Source organism: Aulonocara sp. 'chitande type north' Nkhata Bay, linkage group LG23 (genome assembly GCF_057382095.1).
Source record: "Aulonocara sp. 'chitande type north' Nkhata Bay isolate Kocher_YH1m ecotype deep benthic linkage group LG23, A_spYH_male_GT1.1, whole genome shotgun sequence".
Taxonomy (NCBI): Eukaryota; Metazoa; Chordata; class Actinopteri; order Cichliformes; family Cichlidae; genus Aulonocara; species Aulonocara sp. 'chitande type north' Nkhata Bay.
In genome coordinates, this window is record NC_141365.1 from 23,940,812 (window position 1) to 23,964,094 (window position 23,283).

General features: G+C 42.1%; 3 protein-coding genes and 3 non-coding genes across 7 annotated transcripts; 1 reads left to right on the forward strand and 5 right to left on the reverse strand.

Annotated features, from left to right (window-relative positions):
• Positions 1–706: 706 nt before the first annotated feature.
• LOC147301855 (cyclin-Y-like protein 1) lies at positions 707–7,839 on the reverse strand. Its single transcript, XM_086284704.1, has 10 exons — positions 6,905–7,839; positions 6,624–6,698; positions 6,500–6,534; positions 6,256–6,356; positions 5,210–5,245; positions 3,170–3,221; positions 2,969–3,088; positions 2,693–2,859; positions 1,609–1,771; positions 707–1,418 (listed from the first exon to the last, which is right to left on the reverse strand). Exons 1-10 carry the CDS (start codon positions 7,062–7,064, stop codon positions 1,302–1,304), a joined length of 1,026 nt encoding a protein of 341 aa, XP_086140830.1. The 5' UTR covers positions 7,065–7,839; the 3' UTR covers positions 707–1,301.
• A 43-nt stretch (positions 7,840–7,882) lies between these two features.
• mettl21a (methyltransferase 21A, HSPA lysine) lies at positions 7,883–11,357 on the forward strand. Its single transcript, XM_086284707.1, has 3 exons — positions 7,883–8,684; positions 8,780–8,891; positions 9,902–11,357. Exons 1-3 carry the CDS (start codon positions 8,502–8,504, stop codon positions 10,297–10,299), a joined length of 693 nt encoding a protein of 230 aa, XP_086140833.1. The 5' UTR covers positions 7,883–8,501; the 3' UTR covers positions 10,300–11,357.
• On the reverse strand, positions 10,277–19,056 carry LOC147301857 (cyclic AMP-responsive element-binding protein 1-like). 2 transcript variants are annotated; one of them, XM_086284705.1, is made up of 8 exons: positions 18,867–19,056; positions 17,863–17,960; positions 14,706–14,852; positions 14,483–14,583; positions 14,131–14,270; positions 12,545–12,718; positions 12,281–12,434; positions 10,277–12,186 (listed from the first exon to the last, which is right to left on the reverse strand). In XM_086284705.1, exons 2-8 carry the CDS (start codon positions 17,947–17,949, stop codon positions 12,042–12,044), a joined length of 948 nt encoding a protein of 315 aa, XP_086140831.1. In that variant the 5' UTR covers positions 17,950–17,960; positions 18,867–19,056; the 3' UTR covers positions 10,277–12,041. The 2 variants fall into 2 exon arrangements, with proteins under 2 accessions (XP_086140831.1, XP_086140832.1); XM_086284706.1 differs by lacking the exon at positions 18,867–19,056 and adding an exon at positions 18,700–18,852.
• Positions 19,057–22,122: 3,066 nt separating this feature from the next.
• trnam-cau (transfer RNA methionine (anticodon CAU)) lies at positions 22,123–22,194 on the reverse strand. Its single transcript has one exon. It is a non-coding gene; the product is annotated as a tRNA-Met (tRNA).
• Positions 22,195–22,200: 6 nt separating this feature from the next.
• Positions 22,201–22,273, reverse strand: trnar-ccu (transfer RNA arginine (anticodon CCU)). The gene has a single exon. It is a non-coding gene; the product is annotated as a tRNA-Arg (tRNA).
• Positions 22,274–22,994: 721 nt separating this feature from the next.
• trnar-ccu (transfer RNA arginine (anticodon CCU)) lies at positions 22,995–23,067 on the reverse strand. Its single transcript has one exon. It is a non-coding gene; the product is annotated as a tRNA-Arg (tRNA).
• Between the last annotated feature and the right edge of the window lie 216 nt (positions 23,068–23,283).

Below are 23,283 nucleotides of genomic sequence, written 5' to 3' on the forward strand. Positions count from 1 at the left end.
GCTGTCTGTCTACAGCCATCTGTGAAACACGGTGGAGGTTCTGTCAGGGCTGCATGTCAGCCAGCGGTGTTGCAGATCTTGTCAAAATTTCTGAATTAATAATTTATCAAAGTACCATCAGATATTGATCCACCGTGCAATATCATCTGGAAAACATGATTGGCAAAAGCTTCATTTTCCAGCACAACAATGATCCCAAACCAAAATGCCAATGCAGTAAAATCATACTTGGATAGAGAATCACACAGTGGAGCACTATCAGTCATGGATCGGCCTCCCTGAGCCCGGACCTCAACATTATTGAAGCAGTGTGGGATCATGTTGACAGAGAACAGAACAAAAGGCAGAAACATCCAAAGAAGAGCTTTGAATGTCCTTCAAGAAGCCTGGAGAACTATTCCTGAAGACGACTTAACGAAATGACAAGAAAGCTGCCTAAGAGAGTTCAGACTGTGCTGAAGAATAAAAGTGGTCACACCAAATATTGACTTTTAGGTTATTACTGTATAAACTCTGTTTTTTCCTTACATGCTGCCACATATTATACACAAGACCTTATATCTTACGCTATTAACTTATACCTAATATGTGATGTTTGGTACTCAAAGCTGTGGGCAAGCTCTGCACCGTCACCACCTCTGTGCTCACATCTCACATCTTCCACAAACAAAAAACCACCATGATACACTTTCCCACTTAAACAGCATGAATTTGAAACAGCAAGTGAAATTTATTTAAATTAAATAAAATCTTGTACATTTCACAGCTATAGGGGCCTACATAGTAAGCAAAATAAAGTCTACTCTTTGTCCATGTGCAGAACTACACCACAGGGTAGCTCCAAAACAGTCTGTCATCATTTGAATATAGGAGAGGGAGTTTGCTTGGTGGAAGAAGACGGCCATAGCCAGATCCTACTCCCCAAAAGACTGGATAATGTAAAAAAAAAAGACGGGAAAAAAGGTTATGTGTGGCTTCTGGTAGTGCTTTCATGCTGATTCCTTCCAGCTGTAGACATCCACCTTTAAAATACAACATATTTTTCACCATATCACCATGCTTTAAAGGCAGTTAGCCAAAGTTCCTTGTAATGAACACATAAAGACTGATTTCATTATATTGTAGTGATACTTTACGGTAAATCGTTTGTTCCTCTCCAAAATGAGCACATAAGCTTTTGTAATGAAACTTATCAGCTGCTGATATTAATGCAATCTACTTTGGAAATGTCTCTCAGCATGTGTGGCATCATATCCTGTAGATCTTGCAGTCTGCTCCAATGATAGATGGCTGTCACAGACTTAAGAGAGTACAGCCTGTGCAGTCTTGATGCCAACTAGGTTGTCTGCACTGACAGACCTTCTCATGGCCGATTTACTCAAGTCCTTATACTTGTCCTCACATAGCCTGGAGATAGCCTACAAAAAAGAGAAAGATAAGAACAATAAAAAACAATAATAATCAGAAGAAGTTTCAAACTGTTACGACAGAACAAGCAGAGCAGCCACAGCATAACAAGTTCTACCAACACTTACTTAATCAGTTCAGCAGTCGGAATATATACATTTCCAAACTGCAAAATAAAATCAGCCCTGGAAAATTACTCACCTCGAGTTTTTGGGCCCGCTTGGTACTGAGTGGCTCCAGAGGGAAACTGAGGTTGTTGTCATCAGCCAGTGAGCGCAGGTCAAAGTAGTACTTGGCGTAGACGCTGGCTGGGACATTAATGTTGAACTGCAGCAGCTCCAAAAAGTGACGCTCCATCTCATTCCTGCAAAACAGTTTGGAAAGGTTCACGAGCTTTTATTAAAAAACAAAAGGTCCTTTCCAGGCTGCAGGAACCTTTTGAGGGCTTTCCTATAACTCTTGGAGGTGGTCCCCACTTTCCGTGTGTTTGCACTGTGTGAACTAGAAACTACGCTACTTAAAAAAATTAAAGGAACACTGAAAATGCATCAATCTCAATGGGGGGGAAAAGCACGTCTGGATATCTATACTCTTATGCACTGGTATTCAGAAAATAAAATCACAATGCCACTATGATGGAAATTAAAATAATCAACCTACAGAGGGCTAAATTCAAAGTGAAAATGAAACAGGGAGTCAAGTGAACGTGCGGACCAGGCAATGGTATCAATTCCTTTAACCTCCAGGAACTACTTGCATACTCTTGCCACATGAAGCACTGTTGTGCACCAGGAGGAACCCAGTACTCACTGCAACAGCGTAGGGTCTGTCAATGGGTCCAAGGATACCTAATGGTAGTCAGGGTGTTGTTGCCTAGCCTGTAGGGCTCTGTGCGTTCCTCCATGGATATGCCTCCACAGACTATCACTGACCCACTACCAAACCAGTCATGCTGAACAATGTTACAGGCAGCAGAATTTTCTCCACAGCTTCTCCAGACCCTTTCACATCTGTCACGCGTGCTCAGGGGGAACCTGCTCTCGTCTGTGAAAAGCACAGGGCGCCAGTAATGGACCTGCTAATTTCTGGTACTCTATGGCAAATGCTAATCGGGCTTCACAGTGCCGGGCAGAGATCACAGGGCCCACTAGAGGATGTCAGGCCCTCAGGCCACCCTCATTAAGTCTATTTATGATGGTCTGGTCAGAGACACTGACACGAGTGGCCTGCTGGAGGTCATTTTGTAGATCTGGCAGTGCTATACAAAAACTACTGTAATACTTACATGTCCTCCACGGTGATATCTTTGAGGATCTGGCAGTAATCGACATTCCACACAGCCTGATCATCCCAGACCTTGGAGGCCAGTAAGATGGCACCAAGAACAATGCGCTTCCAGTTACAAGGACAAATGTCCATCTCAGCATACGTTAACAGCCTTTCCAGATACACCTAAGGCAGAAGGAACCCATCCATTCACACAAGCAGAAAGGGTGATAGTTCTCAATACTTCTTTGCATCATTCAACACTCTCTGCAGTGTGGTGGATGTTTGAACTTACCAGAGTGACGATGGCGCACTCGGCGGTGAGCTGAGCAGAGCTGAAGAGCGTTCTTATGAAGCGGTAGATGAGTTTGTGTTCCGGGTCAACCACAGAGTAGTCATCTGGAACCTTTTCTCGCTGTTGGGCAGAAGGTCATCATCAGCGGTCCACTAATATAGCAAATATCACTGCTTGGTGTAATCAACCACCTCAACTCACCGACAGTGGGTGCTTCTTCTCGTCGAATATATCCAGCGAGCGGTTTGAATCTCTGTAGATGCAACAAGCCACTGTTACGTGATATGTAACTTCTCATGGTTTGAAACTACCATTGCTTATTCACTGAGGTTTCTTGGTGTTAGATATCACAACAGTTATTTATCTTTCGTTGAGTTCTACAAATACTTTGTAGATTACAACCATTGATGTGCATTGATGTTAACAAACATTTTGTTTCCTATATTATTAAGTATCTGACTCACTGATGTCCAAAAAACTAATTTGGCCACCTGCTGTGAAAAAATATTTGCCCCCTTCCTGATTTCTTAGTTTTTTTGTTGTGTATTTGTCACACTTAAATGTTTCAGATAATCAAACAAATTTTAATGTTAAAGATAATAAGTGCATTTAACATCTAGTTTTTACGGTAAATGAAAAAAGTTAATACAAACCTGCCTGGTCCTATGTTAAAAAGGAATTGACCCCTAAACCTAGTAAGTGGTTGTGTCACTCTTGCCAAAAGAATGGGAATCAAGTGTTTCTGAGAACTGTGGAGGAATTTTGCTCCACTTTTCTTTGTACAGTTGTTTTAATTCAGTCACACTGGAGGGTCTTCTAGCATGAACGGCCTGTTTAAGGTTGTGCTAAAGTAGCGCCATCTGATTTAAATCAGCATTTCAATTAAGCCGCTGAAAGCCTTTCTCTTTTTTTTTGACGCATTCACAGGTGGACACGCTGGTGTTTCTGATCATTGTCCTGCTGTATAACCCAAGTGCTCTTGAGCTTCAGGCCATGAACTTGTGGTTGGACATCCACCTTCAGGATTTTCTGCTAGAGAACAGAATTCATGGTTCCATCAATTACAGCAAGTCGTCCTGAAACAGCAAAGCAGCCTTTAGATGTTGTTCTGAGGTTTTTTGTGACCCAAAAGTGAAACTGTCGCTGTGCTCTTGGAGTCATTTGGATAGGCCGGTCACTCCTGGGAGGGTTCACCACTGTTCCGAGTTTTCTTCATTTTTGGATAATGGCTCTCACTGTGGATCCAATCTGTGGATCAAGTGGGGCCAATTACTTTTTTCCACACAGGATGAGGACGAAGTAGGCTTGGATAACTTTTTTGCCTTAATAAATAAAGTCATTTAAAAACTGTTTGTTTGTATTTACTCAGGCTATGTTGGTCTATTATTCAAATTAGTTTGATGATCTGTAACATGTAAGTTTGACCAATATGCAAAAAACTAAGAAATCAGAAAAGGGCAAATACTTCTTCACCACATTGTATCTATTCTTTGAGTTGCCACCACCAAGTGCTATGACTCTGGCCATAAAACTCAAAAACCATACTTGACCTAAATTAGGCAAAATTGCATCCTTAGATCACTTCCAAGAACATGACTTTAAGGAAAGTAGCTCCTACTTTCCTTAAAGTCATGTTTTGACAGTTACTATATTTAAAATGCAAATAAATTGCATTTCAAACTGAGATGATGCAAACAGAGAACTCAATTTTCAACCTATTATGTGCAGACATGAGATGAAAAAAACTGTTAATTTTTTTTTTTTTTAAAAAGCAATCACAACCTCTTTTTTTATTTATTTATTTTTTTTGCAATTCTGACCTGACGCAAGCCACCTTCTGGTTTGTTTGTCAATCAGAGCTAAATTGCCAGGTCTCTCTTGGAAATGAGATTTTTAATCTCAATGAGATTTTTTACCTGGATAAATAAAGGACTAATAAAAATTAAAAATCTCTGGCTCTCATTACCAGTGATGATCTTAAAAAGCTGTACCCATCTGGCACTTAAGTTGATATCCACCTTCTGCATACGTCTGTCATTCATGCATGATGTATTTAGCAGTAAGACAAGGCAAGTAGCATTTCCTATAGGACTTAGATGAAGTAATTAAAAATTAGCCTAAGTACTAAAATCAGTCTTTCTTACAAACTTGATGACTAATGTTTGTAAATATCTAAGTACTGGTTACAACAATGAAGAAAACGTTGCACTACCAAGAGACAATACTTCTGACGTTTCCTACCTGTTTTTTATGTGGTAGTATATGGCCAGTGCAACACTGCAAGAGACAGAAATCAACAAAGAATAAAACACTAGAGCTGGATTTTCCCTTTTACAGCTTTTTATTTTTACTTCTACTTTACAAATAGATATTTAGATCTTTTCAACTGCAGCTATTTGGTGACTTTAAATGTTACCTGCAGTTCAGGACAAACAAACAGAAACATTTTGCAAATAATTAAACAGTAGACTGACAACATGTCAGTAACATAATTGTGTATAACAAGAGGATCTTAAAGGGGACGGAGTTTCTCAGAAGTAAAGATGGGCCAAGGTTTAGTAATCTCAAAAAAGCCTATGTACAAATTGGGGAACAAATTCATGTACAGATGAGGAGACTTTGAATATCTAATAATATTCAGTACATAGTGATATTAAACAATTCACAGAACTGGAAGAAATATCTGTGCACAAAAGACAAGGCTAAAAATCAGTGCCCATGATCTTCAGGTGGCACTGCATTAAAAACAGGAGTATCTATCAGTGCCTACTGAATTGGTAGCTTGGACATCTGGAAAAGCATCATCAATGCTGAAACGCATATGAAGGCTTTAGAGCAAGATATGCTGCCGTGCAGAGAGCTTCTTCAAGGAGGTTTTTGCATATTTCAGTAAAACAGTGCTAAACCACATACTGCATGTATTACAAGAGCATGACTTCCTGGTAAAGAAGTCCAGATGCTGAACTTTTCACCAGCTGAAAGCGGCAGCTAGAATCTTATATCAGGACATCATTCCTCTCCCAAATGTCCAGCAAAGCTCTCTTTTTAGTTTCCACACTTTTATTAAAAGAAGATGGGATGCTACACAGCGTTAAACGTGGCCATGATGCTGCCATCAAATTCAAAATAAACATATGATAAGTTTAAAATGTTTTAAAGTGAGTCAAAACTGTGTTTGTGGAATTTGCAAACCATTGAACTCTGTTTTTTATTCACACTTTACACAGCGTCCCAACTTCTTTTGTACTTGCACTTGCAGCAGTACTGAGGTGAGGGCGGTCACTTACCATTTAATAGTGCTCTTGAGATTGGGCTGGCTGACGGTGCTGTCATCGAGGAATATGGTTGAACACGAGCTGTACTTTTTAGAAAGGAGTCCCGGGGACATCTGGCATCGAAAGCATGTTTGGAGACAGAATGGAGGGGAAAACGGGTTATAGAAACACATTCAACCCCAGAGAAATGAGATGTATGACTGAATCATTTCAGCAACAAAAAGACCCACGAAGAACACGCAGAGCCGTAACTTACGTGATTCATGTAGTTGCTTTTCCTTTTCTCGCGGACTGAAATTGGATAAAAAACAAAATCAAAGAGATGTAGGAGTTTCAGAAGAGAATGGGGTAAAGTATTAAAGCACCAGAGAAATACTGACCATCTGTCTGAGACTTGTTGAGGAATAGAGTGCTTGCTCTGGGGTGGTCGGATGGGTTGGCCTCTTGGGCCAGCTCTGTAGAAGGAAAGTGTTAGAAGTCTTCATATAAGACTACAGTGTTTGTCTAGGAGCTGCCACGCTGCTGCTGATTTAATGCTAAACAGCTCTTAAAGCATGTAAAACATTTAAACTGAATCACTTGCAGTAAACCGGCACCAGGACAGGACAACATCACTGCATGCAATCACATCTCCAAAAATAGCAAACTAATCTCCACACACCATCTGGAAGCTCCCTGTCGCTGATGTGCTGCAGGTATGTCCCAGTGTCCTCGCTCACATCTTCAGTAGTGGTGATGGGACACTCCTCCAGCTCCACCTCTCTCCTGTGGATCTTGGGGCTCTCTCCAGGAGAGATGCAGCAGGACACCGAACCTCCCATCGCTGACCTGCAAAAGTCCTGCAACAGCCAGCACCGCTTTCCATACAATTGAGGAGGGACCACCTGCTAGTCTGGCAATTCTGAAGCTGCAGGAAGGTCTGCAAGATCTTTAAGCCAAACCTTACAAGGGGTTGTTAGGAAAAATACATAAAACACTAGTTTTGCTCTGCCTTGGCGAGATCGGGTTCAATCACAACCTGGAAGTGTTCGGATTATTTGAAAATGTGCGTGTTGTGGACCAGCACAGCCCTTGTGTTTTTGCTGCAAAGTGAACGATCTCGCTTCAGAGCAGAACGGGATCTATGCAAGGACAGCCAAGTAAGTATCTGCGGTATGTGCAGGACGGCTGACATATTCAGGGTGTGTGCGCAACCCACGGATGGCGCACTTTAATATGAACTGCGTGCGTGGGCTGCATGGTTTGGGGCTGAGAATAACCGCTACCAAGTCATTTTACGGAAAACAGTCTAATGAGACGAAGTCAGGCGTTCCTCTGCCTCCCTCCATGGCTAGCCGGCTAACGCTAGCTTCCGCACCTCAATCCACTGCTGGCTCCTCCAGCAGCGTGACTCAATCCATTTTCACTGCGGCTCAAGTCTGTGTCACCGCTGCAGCCCTTTCAGCGACAGCACCGGGCGAATTCACCAGCCGGAAGGGTTTTTAGAGGAAACGGGGAAAGTGAACGGCCAGTGGGTATCAAAGCGGTGGCCGGAGGTGGCGTTCATCTCGTCGCACTAGCGGGACACAAGCTTTAGATGTCAAAGCGACCGTAGCAGGTAAGTTCAGAGGTAATTTCCTGCTTAAGGTTTTCAAAGTAAACGTCCATGGACCTGTAGCTGCAATAGATGCCATTGGTGGCAGGTTCTTACTAAGCAAATACCCACCACTGTGCAGCCTTTTCATATTCGATGAAAATATGTATTTTTTTTCTTTTTTATTTCTTATGTCTATACTCTCAGCACAGAGTGAGTCTCTTCACGCAGCTCAAAAACCCTTTATTTGCAGTACACCGGAAGCTACATCGCTGCTATGTGTTGCTACCTTTACAGACCTGCGGGTTTTTTCAGACCACGCCCCCTCCTAGCTAAAACACAACCCCGTTAAGAAAATCTTGCAGACACGCCCATCGCAAAGACTTACTCTTTTCCCATTGGTCACTTTTAGCTGGGCAGTTACGTGATTGGCTAAATTTGTTCGTTGACGTCAACACGGGTTGCCGTCTTCAGTTGCCTGAAAGCGAATCGGTCTCTTGCGCTTCAGTATTTATTAAAGAAAACAAGCCAACTATCAACGCTAAAAGTTGGTTCATATACCCTAAGAACATTCTTTAACAAACGAATTAAATAATAGCTATATAATAACTCCAGAAGATGGCGGAAACGAATCAATGAGCCAGCCTAGGGAAAACGTCGAAGAAGAAGGAGGAGCGCACTGCGCATGTGTAAACGAGTGTGGGTTTTATTTATTTCAAACATGGCTCTCGTTCCCTATGTAGAAAACCCATTGCCTGCGCTTTCCAAACTCCACAATTCATCAGCACAGTTTAGGTTTGCCAACCGCGACCTCCGACTCGCTCAGGACTGGAAAAAGCTCGGTGTGGCGGCAGTTGTGTGGGATGCGGTACGTTACAACAGTGGCAGCAGTGCTTAGCTTCAATAATTCCTCCATGTTTCATTAGATTTATACATTACTATTGCATTTGTGTTACTGCCCAGGCGGTGGTCATGTGTATGTACTTGGAGCTGGGAAGAGTGGAGCTAAAGGGGAAGAAAGCAATTGAATTGGGAGCTGGCACTGGTCTGGTGGGCATTGTAGCAGCTCTGCTAGGTGAGTGCATAATTACTAACCACCAAAAACTGGAGGTGGTCGGATCACTCCAAACATCAGTAGTATCAGTACCAATGCTGCTATTGGTATCAGATCGATACTAGCCCAAAAGGATCAGCACTTTGGTTTCAAACCTTTAAGTTCAGTATGTACACAAAAGAACTGTGTTAAATAATTAATATAAAATAATGAAAAATATACACACATATATAACACATTAAAACAACAGAAGTTGACCCAAGATGCTTTAGAGACAGGCTCATTTGGATTCCTTGTCTCCAAAACTAGTTGTGTGTGATACCAAATAAATACAGGGCTAATGCTGAAGACAGCAATGCTGACACTTTTAACCTGTGGAGGCAGCATATAAAGGTCAGAGCAGTGTCATTATTTATGATAAATTGTCATCAATTAGTAGATTCTGATGACATTTTAATGATCACTAAATCACTGAAATTTTTGCTTTCCACAATAATGAGTTAACACAAAAAACACACCTTTCAGCACTTTGTGTATTTTGAAACTGTGTTTTTTGGAGACCTTGAATTTAAATATGCATGTGTTTAAAACACTGTAGGTCAGCTTCAGTTGTTTAAATGTGCTGCAACAGGCTATATATCACAGAGATGTCACAGTATGTATCGATCCTATTGGGCTAGTATTGAAGGATATTAATACCATCGATATTTGGATTAATCTGCCCACCTTTATCCAAAAACTGAAGGTGTTTTTTGTTGTGTTAACTCATTATTGTGGAAAATTAAAATCAAATTGATTTAGTGGTCATTAAAATTTGTTCAGGATTTATCATGACACACTACTCTCCGCTACATAATCTCCCTTCATAGGTTTAAAGTATCCATATTGATATCAGCAATACTGGCCCTGTATTTACTGTGTATCAGATCGATACCAAAATTTGCAGTATCTCATAGCACTATCAAAAACCCTTGAGAGTGTGGCGGGTGAACAAGGAAAGCTGTGATAGTCCTACTCTAACCCTTCCCTAGGTGCCAGAGTGACCATCACTGACAGAGAGCCTGCGCTGGACTTCCTCTCTGCTAACGTGAAAGCAAACCTGCCCCCAGATTCCCAACAATCTGTGGTGGTCTCTGAGTTGACCTGGGGCGAGGGCCTCGAGCGATACCCAGCCAGAGGGTTTGATGTGGTTCTGGGTGCGGATATCATTTACCTGGAGGACACATTTTTGCCTCTGCTGGAAACGCTGGAGCACCTGAGCTCAGACGCCACTGTGGTGTTACTGGCCTGCAAGCTCCGCTATGAGCGAGACACGAACTTCCTAGGCATGCTTAAGCAGCACTTCACCGTCGAAGAAGTCCACTACGACAAACAAAGAGACATACACCTATACAAAGCTTGCAAACTGACACGGAAGAGAGACTTGTGACCATTTGTTCGTTTTAATATATGAAATAAAATGTTTTAAAATCAGATTACCAGAAACACATTTATTAACAGCTGCCAAAAGTGTCATATCTGAATAGCTCTAACGTAATGCACTGTATTATTATACAAGTTGTTGCTGACATTTAGAAATAGTGAATACAAAAAAAATAAACGAGAAGCAACATAAAAAGCATACTATATCATGACTATACATAATACCTAAAGAATACAATATGGCATCCCATTATCACAAAAATATTTTCTTTTAGAACCACCAACACCACCTGATCTTACAGTCATTTCACAAAGTGGGTGCAGTTGAGTTGTATCTGGTGAGCTTTGATGCTCCATTTACAAAAAAAAGAAGTGATCAAACACATTGATGCAACAACATTTGATTAACTGCAGATGAGTGGTAGATTTACCCAGAAAGCGGTGAAATGCTGAAGGATTGTAAATGCAAAGAAAGTGCACATGCTAGCTCATATTACTATAAACAGAATTAAGAGACGGTGACCGAGGCCTCAGAGGGGCCCGGTATGGCAAATTTCCCCCCTCTGATGTAATTCCATGATTCCAGTGCTTTATCCACTTGTCTCTGAATTCTGCTTAAAAACTCTTTCATTGCATAACAAGTAAGGCTCATTAAGTTTTTGGTTATTGTTCAAAAATAATCCATGAGTCTATGGAGAGAGAGAGAAAAAAGAAAAAGGTTTTGCTTACAGTATATAATCTCTGATAAACGTGCAGCAGCTTATTTATCCGTTATTCCCACTTCCTGTACTGTCGAAGGCCTATTTTGCCTTTGTTTGTTTTTACCACCAAAATCTGGTAATTAACAGGACACCATTACGCAATTTTCCACTTAATGTCTCTGAAGTTTTAAAAAAAATGAAGACAAAAAGTCCCCCCCCCCAACTTCACTGCTGCCCAACTTTTACCATCTCCTCACTGTGCTGCAGTTAACATGAAAAAAACATTTTACAACTAAATGGTTAGTTTTTTGTTCACGTTGTATAAAAGCAAAAATATACTTGGGTAAAACAAAGAAAAAAGAAACATGGCATTGTAGAAGCACAATCTAATTCAGAACAAACCAAAACACACATCTTAAAAGATAAAAACGTCCAAGACACAGGCCACCTATAAGTATAAGCATTAATAAGTAACATGTTAATTCGAGAGTTACAGATAGAAATGTTTCACGTGAAGTTATACTCTCCGAAAGGGAAAAGAAAAGAAAAAAGTTCCATCATCATCATCATTATTATCGGTGGTGCTTGCGGTCAGTTCCCCCATTGCTGGTGATGTTGCCCGGGTAGTCCGGGCACCAGTGACTGGAATGCTTCCCATCGGTGGTGTCCTTGGCGATAACAGCTAGTTTCCCTGCTCTGTCACCTTGCCACGCAGACCCTGTTTAAGTTGCAGTCTCCTCCACGTTCACTGTGAGCACCGCCTGATCCTTTTAATGGGGGAAAACTGGTGGTTGATTTCAAATTGCTCAAATGGGATGGGGGTTTTAAATTGCCCAAATGGGACAAGGTTTCAATTTACCAAAGTGGGATGGGGCTTTTGTTTTGTTTTTTTTATACCTGGTGAGTCACGTTCACACATTTTTCAGCAGTTTTTAAAAAGAAAGCAGAAGAGTAGAAAAGAGGAGGGCGCATCCAGATGCATGGCTCTGTGCTGAGTCTCTGTACACAAGTGCTGGGGATCACCTGTCAAGCCACCGGCAGGTGTATTCTACTCTGATTTGTGGCAGTACAAGTCTTTGAGGGCTTTCAGTTCCTCGATGAGGGTTTTGTTCTGGTTTTCCAGCACGGCCACGCGGTTCTCCAGACACTTCACGTACTCTTTCTTCTTCCGACGGCACTCGCGGGCTGCCTCCCTGTGAGACAAGAGGATGCGGGTACATGAAGCTCACATCAGCTTGACACCTACAGAAGCAATTGAGTACGAGTTACTAATTAACCTCGCCATACCTGTTTTTCATCAGTCGGACCTCCCGTTTGCGTGTGACTTCCTCAGTGGCTCCTGATCCGCTGATTGTGGGTGGAGTTGCCATGACCACCCCAGGAGTGATGGTGCTGGTGGGGGCTGTGCGGATTTGATAGGCCTGGACATCACCAGAAGCAGCTGGTGAACAAAGATAGACAAACAGTCAGTGCTTCATTCAGCAAAGCTTTACAAATAGTGTAGGTTTTGTGGAACTTCACTTCTAAACACTGTGGAAACCATTTTCCCACCTTGCACGACCACCTGGTTACTGGGCACGAGGATCTGCTGCCCGTCACTGGTCTGAGCATACTGCAGGATGGTGGCACCAGGCTGGGCTGCAGCAGTGTTGGCCATGGTGAACGTCTGCAGGCCATCCGTGCCATTATTGGCCAGCTGAATGGCTCCACCCTGGGTAATGGCAACTGCAGAAGGATAAAATTGTGCATTAGGACTTTTAACCAATTGCTTTCTGTGTTGTTCTCCTCCATCCAATACTGTAAACATTACTGGATATGGGGCTCCACACAAACTGTCATATCACAAATACTGTTTTTGTAGGAGGAAAAGAAGGAAAATACTGGACTTAACATCATTCATTCACAATATCCACAGGTTTTCTAAACTGCATTAAGTCTGTACAGGTCAAGGATAATCTTAACACTGGTCTTTAATGTTGGAAACATTAGACAGGGTCTGAATCGGGGCCTGGAGCCTGGGGCTCACTCGGGCCACTTCGGAGGTGGGGTGCCCCCGGCCTCTCGGCCTGGGGCTCGGTCACTCAGGCACAGCTGGCTGCCGGCGGAGCTCACGGGCGCGTCACTGCAACCCCCCCTGGCTTCTGCTCCGCGGCTGCTGAGTGAGCCCTCATCTGGGACTCTCCTCAGCTCTTTCTGGGACAGTGGCGCAGCTGCCCCTCTGTTGGTCTTCCTTGGTCTCTTGTGTTCTGGGGGCCTCTGGATGTCTGGAGTTTTGATCTCCTCCATACCTGCTTCATGCCCTGGAGGACGGGGCTGTGGCGCCCCCCCCCCCCCCCCACAAGCAGATCATTACATGAAGGAACCTTTTAAAAAAACAAGCGCGTCCATGCTCACAGGTGTACACACGGGTGATCACACCCACAAACTACACCCTTTTTGGCTCCTACCTCAAAGCACACTGTGTTCTGTTGATCTTATGTGCTGCACAATAATGTTTAATATTTGGTATTTACTGTCATATTCCCATATATCATTGTGATGTTGTTTATTCTATTACTCTTGTTCTCTTCTGCTTGCTTTCTTTTTTCTTTCTCAACAGGTGATCCAGGTGATCGATATATGCATTTTCTTTTTTTTTTCTCTGCCCGTTCTGTTGGTTTTTGTTTTTTGCCCTTCTCCCCCGTCCCTCTTCTCAGCTGTTTTTCTTTCCCTCTTTCTTTCTCCCCTTCTTTCCCCCAGTCAAGTCTGTCCCATATTCGGCAAGTGAAAATAAATTAAACAAAAGGTGAATCAAATGGACCATTACGGCAAGGCTGGGATGGTCAATTTGGTAAAGTAAATCCGTTGGGCATCTTTCTTCGCCTTTAGACAATAATTCTGATGGCAAAAGAGCCAAACGGGACAGGCAAAAAAAAAAATTAAATAAATAAATAAATAAACAGGGTCTGAATCAAAGCATCAAATGTGGCCTTTTTCTGATTGGCAATCCCTGAAAAACAGGTTTGGGATTACTTGTTTAACATGATCATCCACCACTGTAACAGCATGTACGACAGCAGAAGTAGAATGCTCGATTACGTTAACACCTACTTATTTTTAACAAAAACCACCAGCTATCTGTGTCTCAAAGTACTTACTGTACTGGCCACTGCTGGTCTGATAGATGGGAGTGGGCATGGTGACCGTGGTGATAGCAGGGGCTGAGTCATCTTCTGATTTCTCTTCCTCAATTCGAGGCACTGCCGGAGCATCTGATGATAAGTCATTCAAGATCTTTCTGTAAGAGGAACATTTGCAGAAAAATCTTAGCAACCTTTTATTTTCTCCTCGTTTCATATCTGCAAATAGTCTATTTATAGCTGATAAAAATGAAAGAGTGTCAGTCATTGTCTTCTAAGCTTTGAACACGTCATACAGACACAAAATGGAAGCAGTACAGATTAAGGAGATGCTGTTTGCATCTGCAGTTTCTCAGCGTGTCACACAGACCTGTAGGAAGGCCGCCTGGACAGAATCTCTCTCCTCTTCTGAGAATCTGTCACGCTGTCGACAGATTCCTGAGAGTCCTCGCTCTCAGCGACAGTCGAAATCTGTAAGGAAATCATCTCAAATTCAATTTGAATTCATTTACAAACTTCAAAGCCATCATGTTCAGCTCATATCCCCTACTGCAGTCATTACTTGCAAGATTAAGTTTCCCCTCTCCTCTTACCTGTACCGTCTGCACCTGTGGGGACTGAATGACCGAAGGCTGAGCGGCTTGGATCACACCGTGCACTTGGACTGTTTGACCATTGGGTAACTGGACAAGAGTGACTGTGGGACTACTGGAGGACACCTGGGCTGCTGCTATGGATGCCTGAAAATATAAAACACATTGTATAACCACACATGTGCATAGTTACAAACAGCCCACAGCAACTGGTATTATTTTACTCTTGGGTAACCTCAATCTCAATCCCATCTCAAATCCACATGGGCCTTCTGCTTGACCTTCTTAGATCTATATAAACAATTCGTGGTGCTAAGTTTGGATATGTAAGATACCAAATACTTTCCAAGATATATACATATTTTAAAAATGGTCCGTTGACCCACTTCAGGTATGTTTTTTCACACCCTGAAATCTGAGGTCGTGTTTAAACATGAATATCTCAAGGACCACTAAAGAGAAAAGCTTTAAATTTTCACTTTCTTGAATCATGAATGAGGATACGTAATTTGGTACAGCAGATACAGCCTAGTATTGTGACGGTTTGCATGGTGATAATACATCAATTAGGGCTGCACGATTAATCGTTAGAAAATCGCGATCTCAATTCATACTTATGTGCGATCTCATTTCCAAATGACAACGATTTAAAAAAAAAAAAAAAAAAAAAAAAAAAAGACGACGGCAATTGTACCGCATTTTGATCCGGGACGTAATCTGCATGAAAACAAGCGCTCACTCTTCCTGCTCAACAAATGACAAGGGCGGAGCCTTATACCACGTGATACAGAAGCTGTGCCGTGTGATGCTAAAATTAGCAGGGAAAAAACAACGGAGAGCACGTCAGGGATGACGAGAAAGTGACAGGAGTAAATCCGTCCCGGTCAACCACCCAAACACCAATAACGGGAACCTTATACAGCGCTTCCCTATACACGTCGAACTCCCGCAGGCACAAAGAAATTACGGAGGCTATCACTTATCACCTGACCAAAGATATGGCTCCCATCAACACTGTGCAAAACCAGGGATTTAGGAAAATGATCAACACCCTAGACCAAGCCTATTCAAATGGCGGCCCGCGGGCCAAATGCGGCCCAGAAGCAACCTGCGAGTGGCCCTGCCTGTGGTCCTGGCAGAAACACAGAGAAAACGCAAAAAATTAATTCATTAATCAATTTTTAAAAAATTAAAAATTCCTACAGTGTAGTGTAGACTGTGAATGCAACACTCCTAGTAGCCTAGCAATATTTAACCCACAATGCACCGTGATGTAAACATATTAAACAATCATCGTAATATATGATGCGACAACAGCATGTCTTTCTCACTCCAAAAGCGCAAAATTGACAATGAAAACTGTCGGTTTAACCCTGCCTGGACTGACAAATACTTATTCATTTTACCGAGTTTAATAATCTTACAACCGGAGTTGTACTACCATGGTGAGGGTCCTGTACAGCCCAAGAGAGAGCTGCAGCATCTTCCCTTCGTGTTTGCTTCTTGGCGAAGAAGAAAAGGCCTTTCACAGATTCTGAAACAGTGAAATACTGCATGCTGGCCGTGGTGGATGCAGTGAAAAGTGATGAAAAAATTAAAGTAAGTGTGACATCTGCTATTAAAAACGTACCCCTGTAGGACAGTTCAAATATTCGTAGAGTTGAAGTTCTGGCGTCAGAGGAGTTTGAAATGCTGTTAGATGACCTGAAGAAAACTGATGTAATGTCCATAGCAGGAGATCACAGACAGAACTGATAATGCACAGTTGTGCGTACATGTCTGTTTTTTGGATGGGAAATTGCTCGGTTTGCTACCGTTAGAGGGACACACAGCTGGCGAAATGATGTTTGAGAAGATTTAAGCTCTTTTTGAGGAAAATGGTCTGCATATGAAGCGTGTCTGTATACTTGTGACCGATGGGGCTCCATCCATGGCAGGAAAAGCGAGTGGTCAGCGAAATATTTATTTTAATTTGAAAAGGAATTATCAAAATGTTTTTAGTTATTATTATTTCAAATGTGCAAAAAATAGTTTAGTTATAGCTCCCTTTTTTTAAATGGACCTATTGGTGTGCATTTGTGAGAGGTCACCAGATTTACAGGAGAAAAGGAATAAAAAAAAAAAAATACTTGTTTTTCAATACAGTTGTGTGGGTTTGAAATTGATCATGATCTGCTGCTTACTGGCTTCAAAAAAAAAAAAAAAAAAAAAAAAATCTGGCCCAGATAAATTCCTCGGTTTGAAAATCTGGCCCAACTAACTTCGTAGTTGAATAGCCATGCCCTAGACAAATGCTACACTGTGCCGTCCCGCAACTATTTTTTCTATTGTTGCACTACCTGCTCTATACACGCAGTGTCGAGCAATGGTTGAGATGGAATTTCAAGCAGTACAACATTTTGCGGCAACAACAAAACGTGAGACATTTGTTGTTTTTATGTTTATTTATTGTTTTTATGTTCAGTTTCAACTGTTGCGAAGTTGATGTGCAGTTAATAAGTGCAATAAATATTTATATTGGAAAAGAAAATCGTGAGAGAATCGTGATCTCAATTCTAAGCCAAAAAATTTTTGATTCTCATTTTATGCAAATTCGTGCAGCCCTAACATCAATACAGGGACACCAAATATCAATATTTTATTTAATTAATTAAAATAGTCGGAGAACACTACGAGCTACCGTAGGCTCATCTCATGCATGATCCTGAGATAAAGCTAGCCGAGCAAACTTACATTTAATCAGCATTTCAGAATTTCTGACTTTGTAGACAGCAACACACATTTATCTCAGTTAACTGTTGTATTATCAGAAAGACTGACCACATTCACTTACAGACAGATAACAGACTGATAATTTTATCTTACTGGATAATACAGATATTTACAAAGTTTCAACTTTGACGGCATAATTTCCAGTCACAATCACAGTATTTGTTATTGCAATGCTCAGCATAACTGCATAAACTGCTACAATATCATATCATGGGGTCTTTGCTGAATCTCACCTGTAGTATTTGATATACAAGCCAAAATCTCACAGCACAAAACTTTGAAACGTAGCATTTTCACGCAAACTGAAAATGGTCGAGCATTAAAACTTAAATTCATACTCCTTGCACTAGTTCTGCACTCTCTGCATGAGAATAAAAAGTACTACCTGTGCCAAGGTGATCTGCTGGGCCTCAGACTCCGAAACAGCCGTTTCACCACTTTGCTGTGTGTCTGCAGCCGCTTCCATGGTCATTTAAAATCTGGCTGATGGAGGGAAAACAAAAGTGAGAAACGGCTTATTTGTGAATGCAACAGCATGCTGGGAACACCAGACTCATTCAAAAACTTGCTCGGTCTTAAAGGAGGGTGTGGCTTAGCTTAACATGCTAGCATATAGCTCATTTTCAACTGTTTCCTTGTTAGCCGAAATTATTTTAAAAATGACGCAAGACGGAACGTTATACTTATGGCTCAACAACATTAACGCGAACTGAAATGAGCCGCTTGTTTATCCAGGCTCACGCTTGCAGTTAACGCCGGAGGCTAAAGCTAAGGCTAGTGTTACCAAGTTAAGAGTTAGCGTGCTAGCTCTCAGGCAGAATGAGCTCCAATGAGCATGCTAACATGCTAACGGGAGTGCAACACAAACTTCACATTTATCGTGTCTCAATTTCGGCTCTTTAATTTTAAATCCTGTCGCTGTTTAAGGCTTTGCTGAAAGGAGAAACTTGTAGTCCAAACAAGTCTGCACTAGCAATTTCCATTAGGTTGCTAGCTGTGGGTTTTTATGGAGGGAAATGTCTGCATTGTATGCTTTTTTTTGCAACTAGGAGACACCACTTTCACTAACTAGTTAATTCACTGATGTTGCTTTTTTAAAATTAATATTAAACACTGGTTTCAGGTGACGTGGTTGTAACTTTAAGTGGCTAGCTGCTTCTGTGACTTATTTCTAGAGAAGTTTGATTAAAAAAAAGATCCAAGCCCACTCCCACATTAATACCTATGTCTGCTGTGTTGCGAGCCTTGCAGAGACTGACTCATTTTGTGAGCCTCTGCAACACCGCCGCCATGATCTCTTTGTTGGCTCTGTGCGGATATTTTGGCGCAAATAACCTCTCTGGGCAGCCATCTATCTGTTTAGCAAACATCGGATGCGTATCCTCTTACCAACACGGACTCGCTTCGTCACTCCCGGGTCTACGGAGCTCCACTTTTATTCAGACCGACACGTAAGAGACCGCGTCAGGCTACACCTCCGTCGCGTCACCGAGAACAACAACACGGAGAGGAGGACGAGGGAGACGACGACAACGAAAAATCAGCTTCTCCGGAAGGACTCGAGTGGACACGGCGAGGGGCGGAAGTTTACGGAAACTACCGAAGGACACGGGAGGGGGTAGGAAGCCACGGAGATTGACGAGGAAAACGGCTGCCTGAACTTGTCCGAGCATGCGCAGTGTTTTCCGTTCATGAATTTGCGACTGGCTTAATAGAAAAAGGTTGGAGAGATGATTAAAATGCATAAAATGGAATACGTAGGACAACATATATAGCAATGTGAATATTATTAATCCCATTTTGTATACAAGGGCAGTCATTTGGTTTGCGCTGCCTGCTAGCATCTTGAACACTGCTGTTATGTGCTGGATTGTCTCAGGGGCATCTTTGCACAGCATGAACCTGAGGTCTTGCCTGGTGTGGTTGACCGCAGCCTCTATGGATGTTGTGCTGAGAGCTTGTTCCTGTGCTGCCATGTTCAGTGCCTCTTTGCTCTCTTTCAAACCAGCTTTGTCCACCCGTTGGTATGATTTCTTGATATTGGACAAATCTTCTGTCTCTCTATGAATGCTGTTGAATGCTCCGGATGCATTCATCTGAGTATGTGTGTTAGATAGAAAGCACTTGGATGTGAATGGGTAGTGAGACATGCTCAGTTAGAGCGAAAAAGGGACTTTACAATGCACCCTAAAGGGAGCAGCACAATGACGCATGTGTTCAGTGGAAGTTTGAAAAGGTGATAGACCAAACCAATCAATTTCTTTTTATTTTTAGTTCTTCTTTTTATTAAATTAAATGTCTCTTTACTTTTAAATTTGTTTTATTTTCTATTCATTTGATTATAAAATTCAATGTTCGTTTTAATTTATAAAACATGGATACATTTACAGTTTACTGACTGCATTTCTCTTGCAGTGCACACGGTGGCAGCAAAATCCTTCTTAATTTCTTTTCCAGCTCCACCTTCAGCATCAACGCTGCTCCCATAATGTTATGTTTGGCCACGTTTCCTTTTATTGTTGCTCAATATGATTAGTTATCTGTGAATTTGATTAGCGCTAACAGTGGTTTCAGCTTCGTACCACCAAACAGCAGTTTGATTTTAATGAGAAAACTCTGCTTTGTCGTACCCGCTTTACTTATTATACTTATTTACAACCGCCCTCATTCGCATCACATTTGCTTCTCCTTGGTCGTTGACTCCTGCCATAAAATGTACTCATTAACTCTGTCACTTTGAGCGCAGGGACGGGAGCTGTTGTGAAACGGGTTCAAAGCTGTGGCAGGTGGTCAAAATCCTGTGGGGGAAATGAGACTTCAGACCAATTTATGGCTATAATCTCTATGTGCGAGGTCATTTCGGAGGCCTTTTAATACGCACAAGCACACACACACACAGATGTCAAACATACGCATCTTCACCTATTGAGTGATTGACTACGCCACTGGTGTAAACATATGCACTGCTGACCAAACCAATCTCCTGTCCTTTGCCATAAAATCAGCCCGAATAGAAGCTGCCAGCGAAAACCTTCCAAGCACCAGTAATGAACCAGCAGTCACCTATTCATTATTAAAACCTCTCATAGCAAATGTAATAAATATTTGTCACAAAGCGGCCTTTTTTATCTGATCCAGAGTCCCCGTTAAGGACTTGATTGGACATTGATTTCCCTTGATAATGACCACCACCATAGGATAGCCTTAGCAAACCGTAATTAGCCTGCATCAGCAGGTAGGCTTCATTAGTTATCAATGAATGTACACTGGGCTTTGCAAGCTGTGCATCTTTAGGATTGTGTGTAGTGTTTCTGAGAAAATGAGTCTCTTTATATGCCTGTGATTGTTTTGCATTTGCAGAAACAGATGACACGCACACACACAGCGCACCGAGAGAACATGAAATCAAGCATGTGCACGACAGTTTGAATATTTCCAAGATTTTTTTTTTATCACAGTTTGCTTGTTTGCATCATTCTTTCTGACACATGTATTAGTCACATTACTGAATGTTGCTACAGACAGGGAGAAAAACTGAATTATTTAATGATGGTGATTAGTTGCTTGACTAATTATTTAGCAGGGAATCTGTTACTCTTTACTTTATTTCCCTTCATATCTGTATCCTTGTCGTTACAATGGTGGATGCCATTAAAGGTCTATTAGGCATAGACAAATTGGACTGCTTGGTCCGGCAAATATTTAATCAGCCAATTGCTCATCAGCAACTCAACCTGCTAAGTTTCATACTGAGCATCAGCATAGAGAAGAAAGGAGATTTAAGGGACTTTGTTGGAGCATTTCAGAAACTGCTGATTTACTGGGAATTTTCCACACAACCAATCTTTAGGATTTATAGAGAATGGATCAAATAGGAGAAAATATCCAGTGAGCAGCAGTTCTCTCGGTGATAATGCCTTGTTGATGTCAGTGGTCCTAGGAGAATAACCAGAGTGCTTTGAGCTGATAGGAAGGCAACAGTGACTCAAATGACCACTCGTTACAACCAAGGTATGCAGAAGAGCACAACAAAACATGTCAGATGTTGAAAGAAACAGACTAGAGTGTCACACCTGTAAACTAAGAACAACAAACCGAGGCTAAAATTTACATGGGTTCACCAGAATCAGACTGGACAGGAAAAACACCCCCTGCTTTGAAGAGACTCAACATTCAGATGGTACAGTCAGAATTTGGTGTAAAGAACATGAAAGCACAAATCCATCTTGCTGGGTGGCGATTTAATAGTGTGGGGGATATTTTCTTGGCACACTTTGGGCTCCTTAGCATCAACTGAGCATCATCACCTGAGTATTGTTGTTGACCATGTCCATCACACAGTGTATCACCACAGTGATAATCTTCTGATGGCTGCTTCCAGCAGGATAACACACCATGTCACCAAGGTCTGATCATCTCAAGCTAGTTTCTTGAACATGTTAATGAGTTCTCTGTACTCAAATGGCCTCCACAGTCACCGGATATCAATCCAATAGGGCACCTTTGGGATGTAGTGGAACAAAAATCTCTGAGGAATTTTTCCAGCATCTTGTTCAATTTATGGCAAGAAGAGTTAAGGGAGACTCCAACCAGGTACTAGATATGATATGTGAGTGTATGTAGGAACTCTAGCTGTCAAAAATCTTAGCAGAGGATGGTTTCGATCCATCGACCTCTGGGTTATGGGCCCAGCACGCTTCCGCTGCGCCACTCTGCTGAAAGGCACCCCAGATGGGACTCGAACCCACAATCCCTGGCTTAGGAGGCCAGTGCCTTATCCATTAGGCCACTGGGGCTGCACACAGGGAACCCAAACATGCTGCATATTGTTTAGTGTACAGCTGATCCATTGTGAATAGCAGCACAATGGAGCTGCTATTTGTTTGGTGGTGTTTCTGTTGTCTATGGAGATTCATAAAACCACACGAGGACCAGAGAGTAACTAAGCTCTGGATCACCGGCTCTAGTTACATTAAGCTTGAACTCTTAAAGAATCTTTGAAGCATTTTGCTTCATTTATGTCAAAAAGAGTTAAGACAGTGAAAGGGGTTTCTTGCACACTTTGGGCCCCTTAATACCAACTGAGCATTGTTTAAACTCCACAACCTACCTGAGTATTGTTGTTGACCATGTCCATCACACAGTGTATCACCACAGTGATAATCTTCTGATGGCTGCTTCCAGCAGGATAACACACCATGTCACCAAGGTCTGATCATCTCAAGCTAGTTTCTTGAACATGTTAATGAGTTCTCTGTACTCAAATGGCCTCCACAGTCACCGGATATCAATCCAATGGGGCACCTTTGGGATGTAGTGGAACAAAAATCTCTGAGGAATTTTTCCAGCATCTTGTTCAATTTATGGCAAGAAGAGTTAAGGGAGACTCCAACCAGGTACTAGATATGATATGTGAGTGTATGTAGGAACTCTAGCTGTCAAAAATCTTAGCAGAGGATGGTTTCGATCCATCGACCTCTGGGTGGCACGCTTCCGCTGCGCCACTCTGCTGAAAGGCACCCCAGATGGGACTCGAACCCACAATCCCTGGCTTAGGAGGCCAGTGCCTTATCCATTAGGCCACTGGGGCTGCACACAGGGAACCCAAACATGCTGCATATTGTTTAGTGTACAGCTGATCCATTGTGAATAGCAGCACAATGGAGCTGCTATTTGTTTGGTGGTGTTTCTGTTGTCTATGGAGATTCATAAAACCACACGAGGACCAGAGAGTAACTAAGCTCTGGATCACCGGCTCTAGTTACATTAAGCTTGAACTCTTAAAGAATCTTTGAAGCATTTTGCT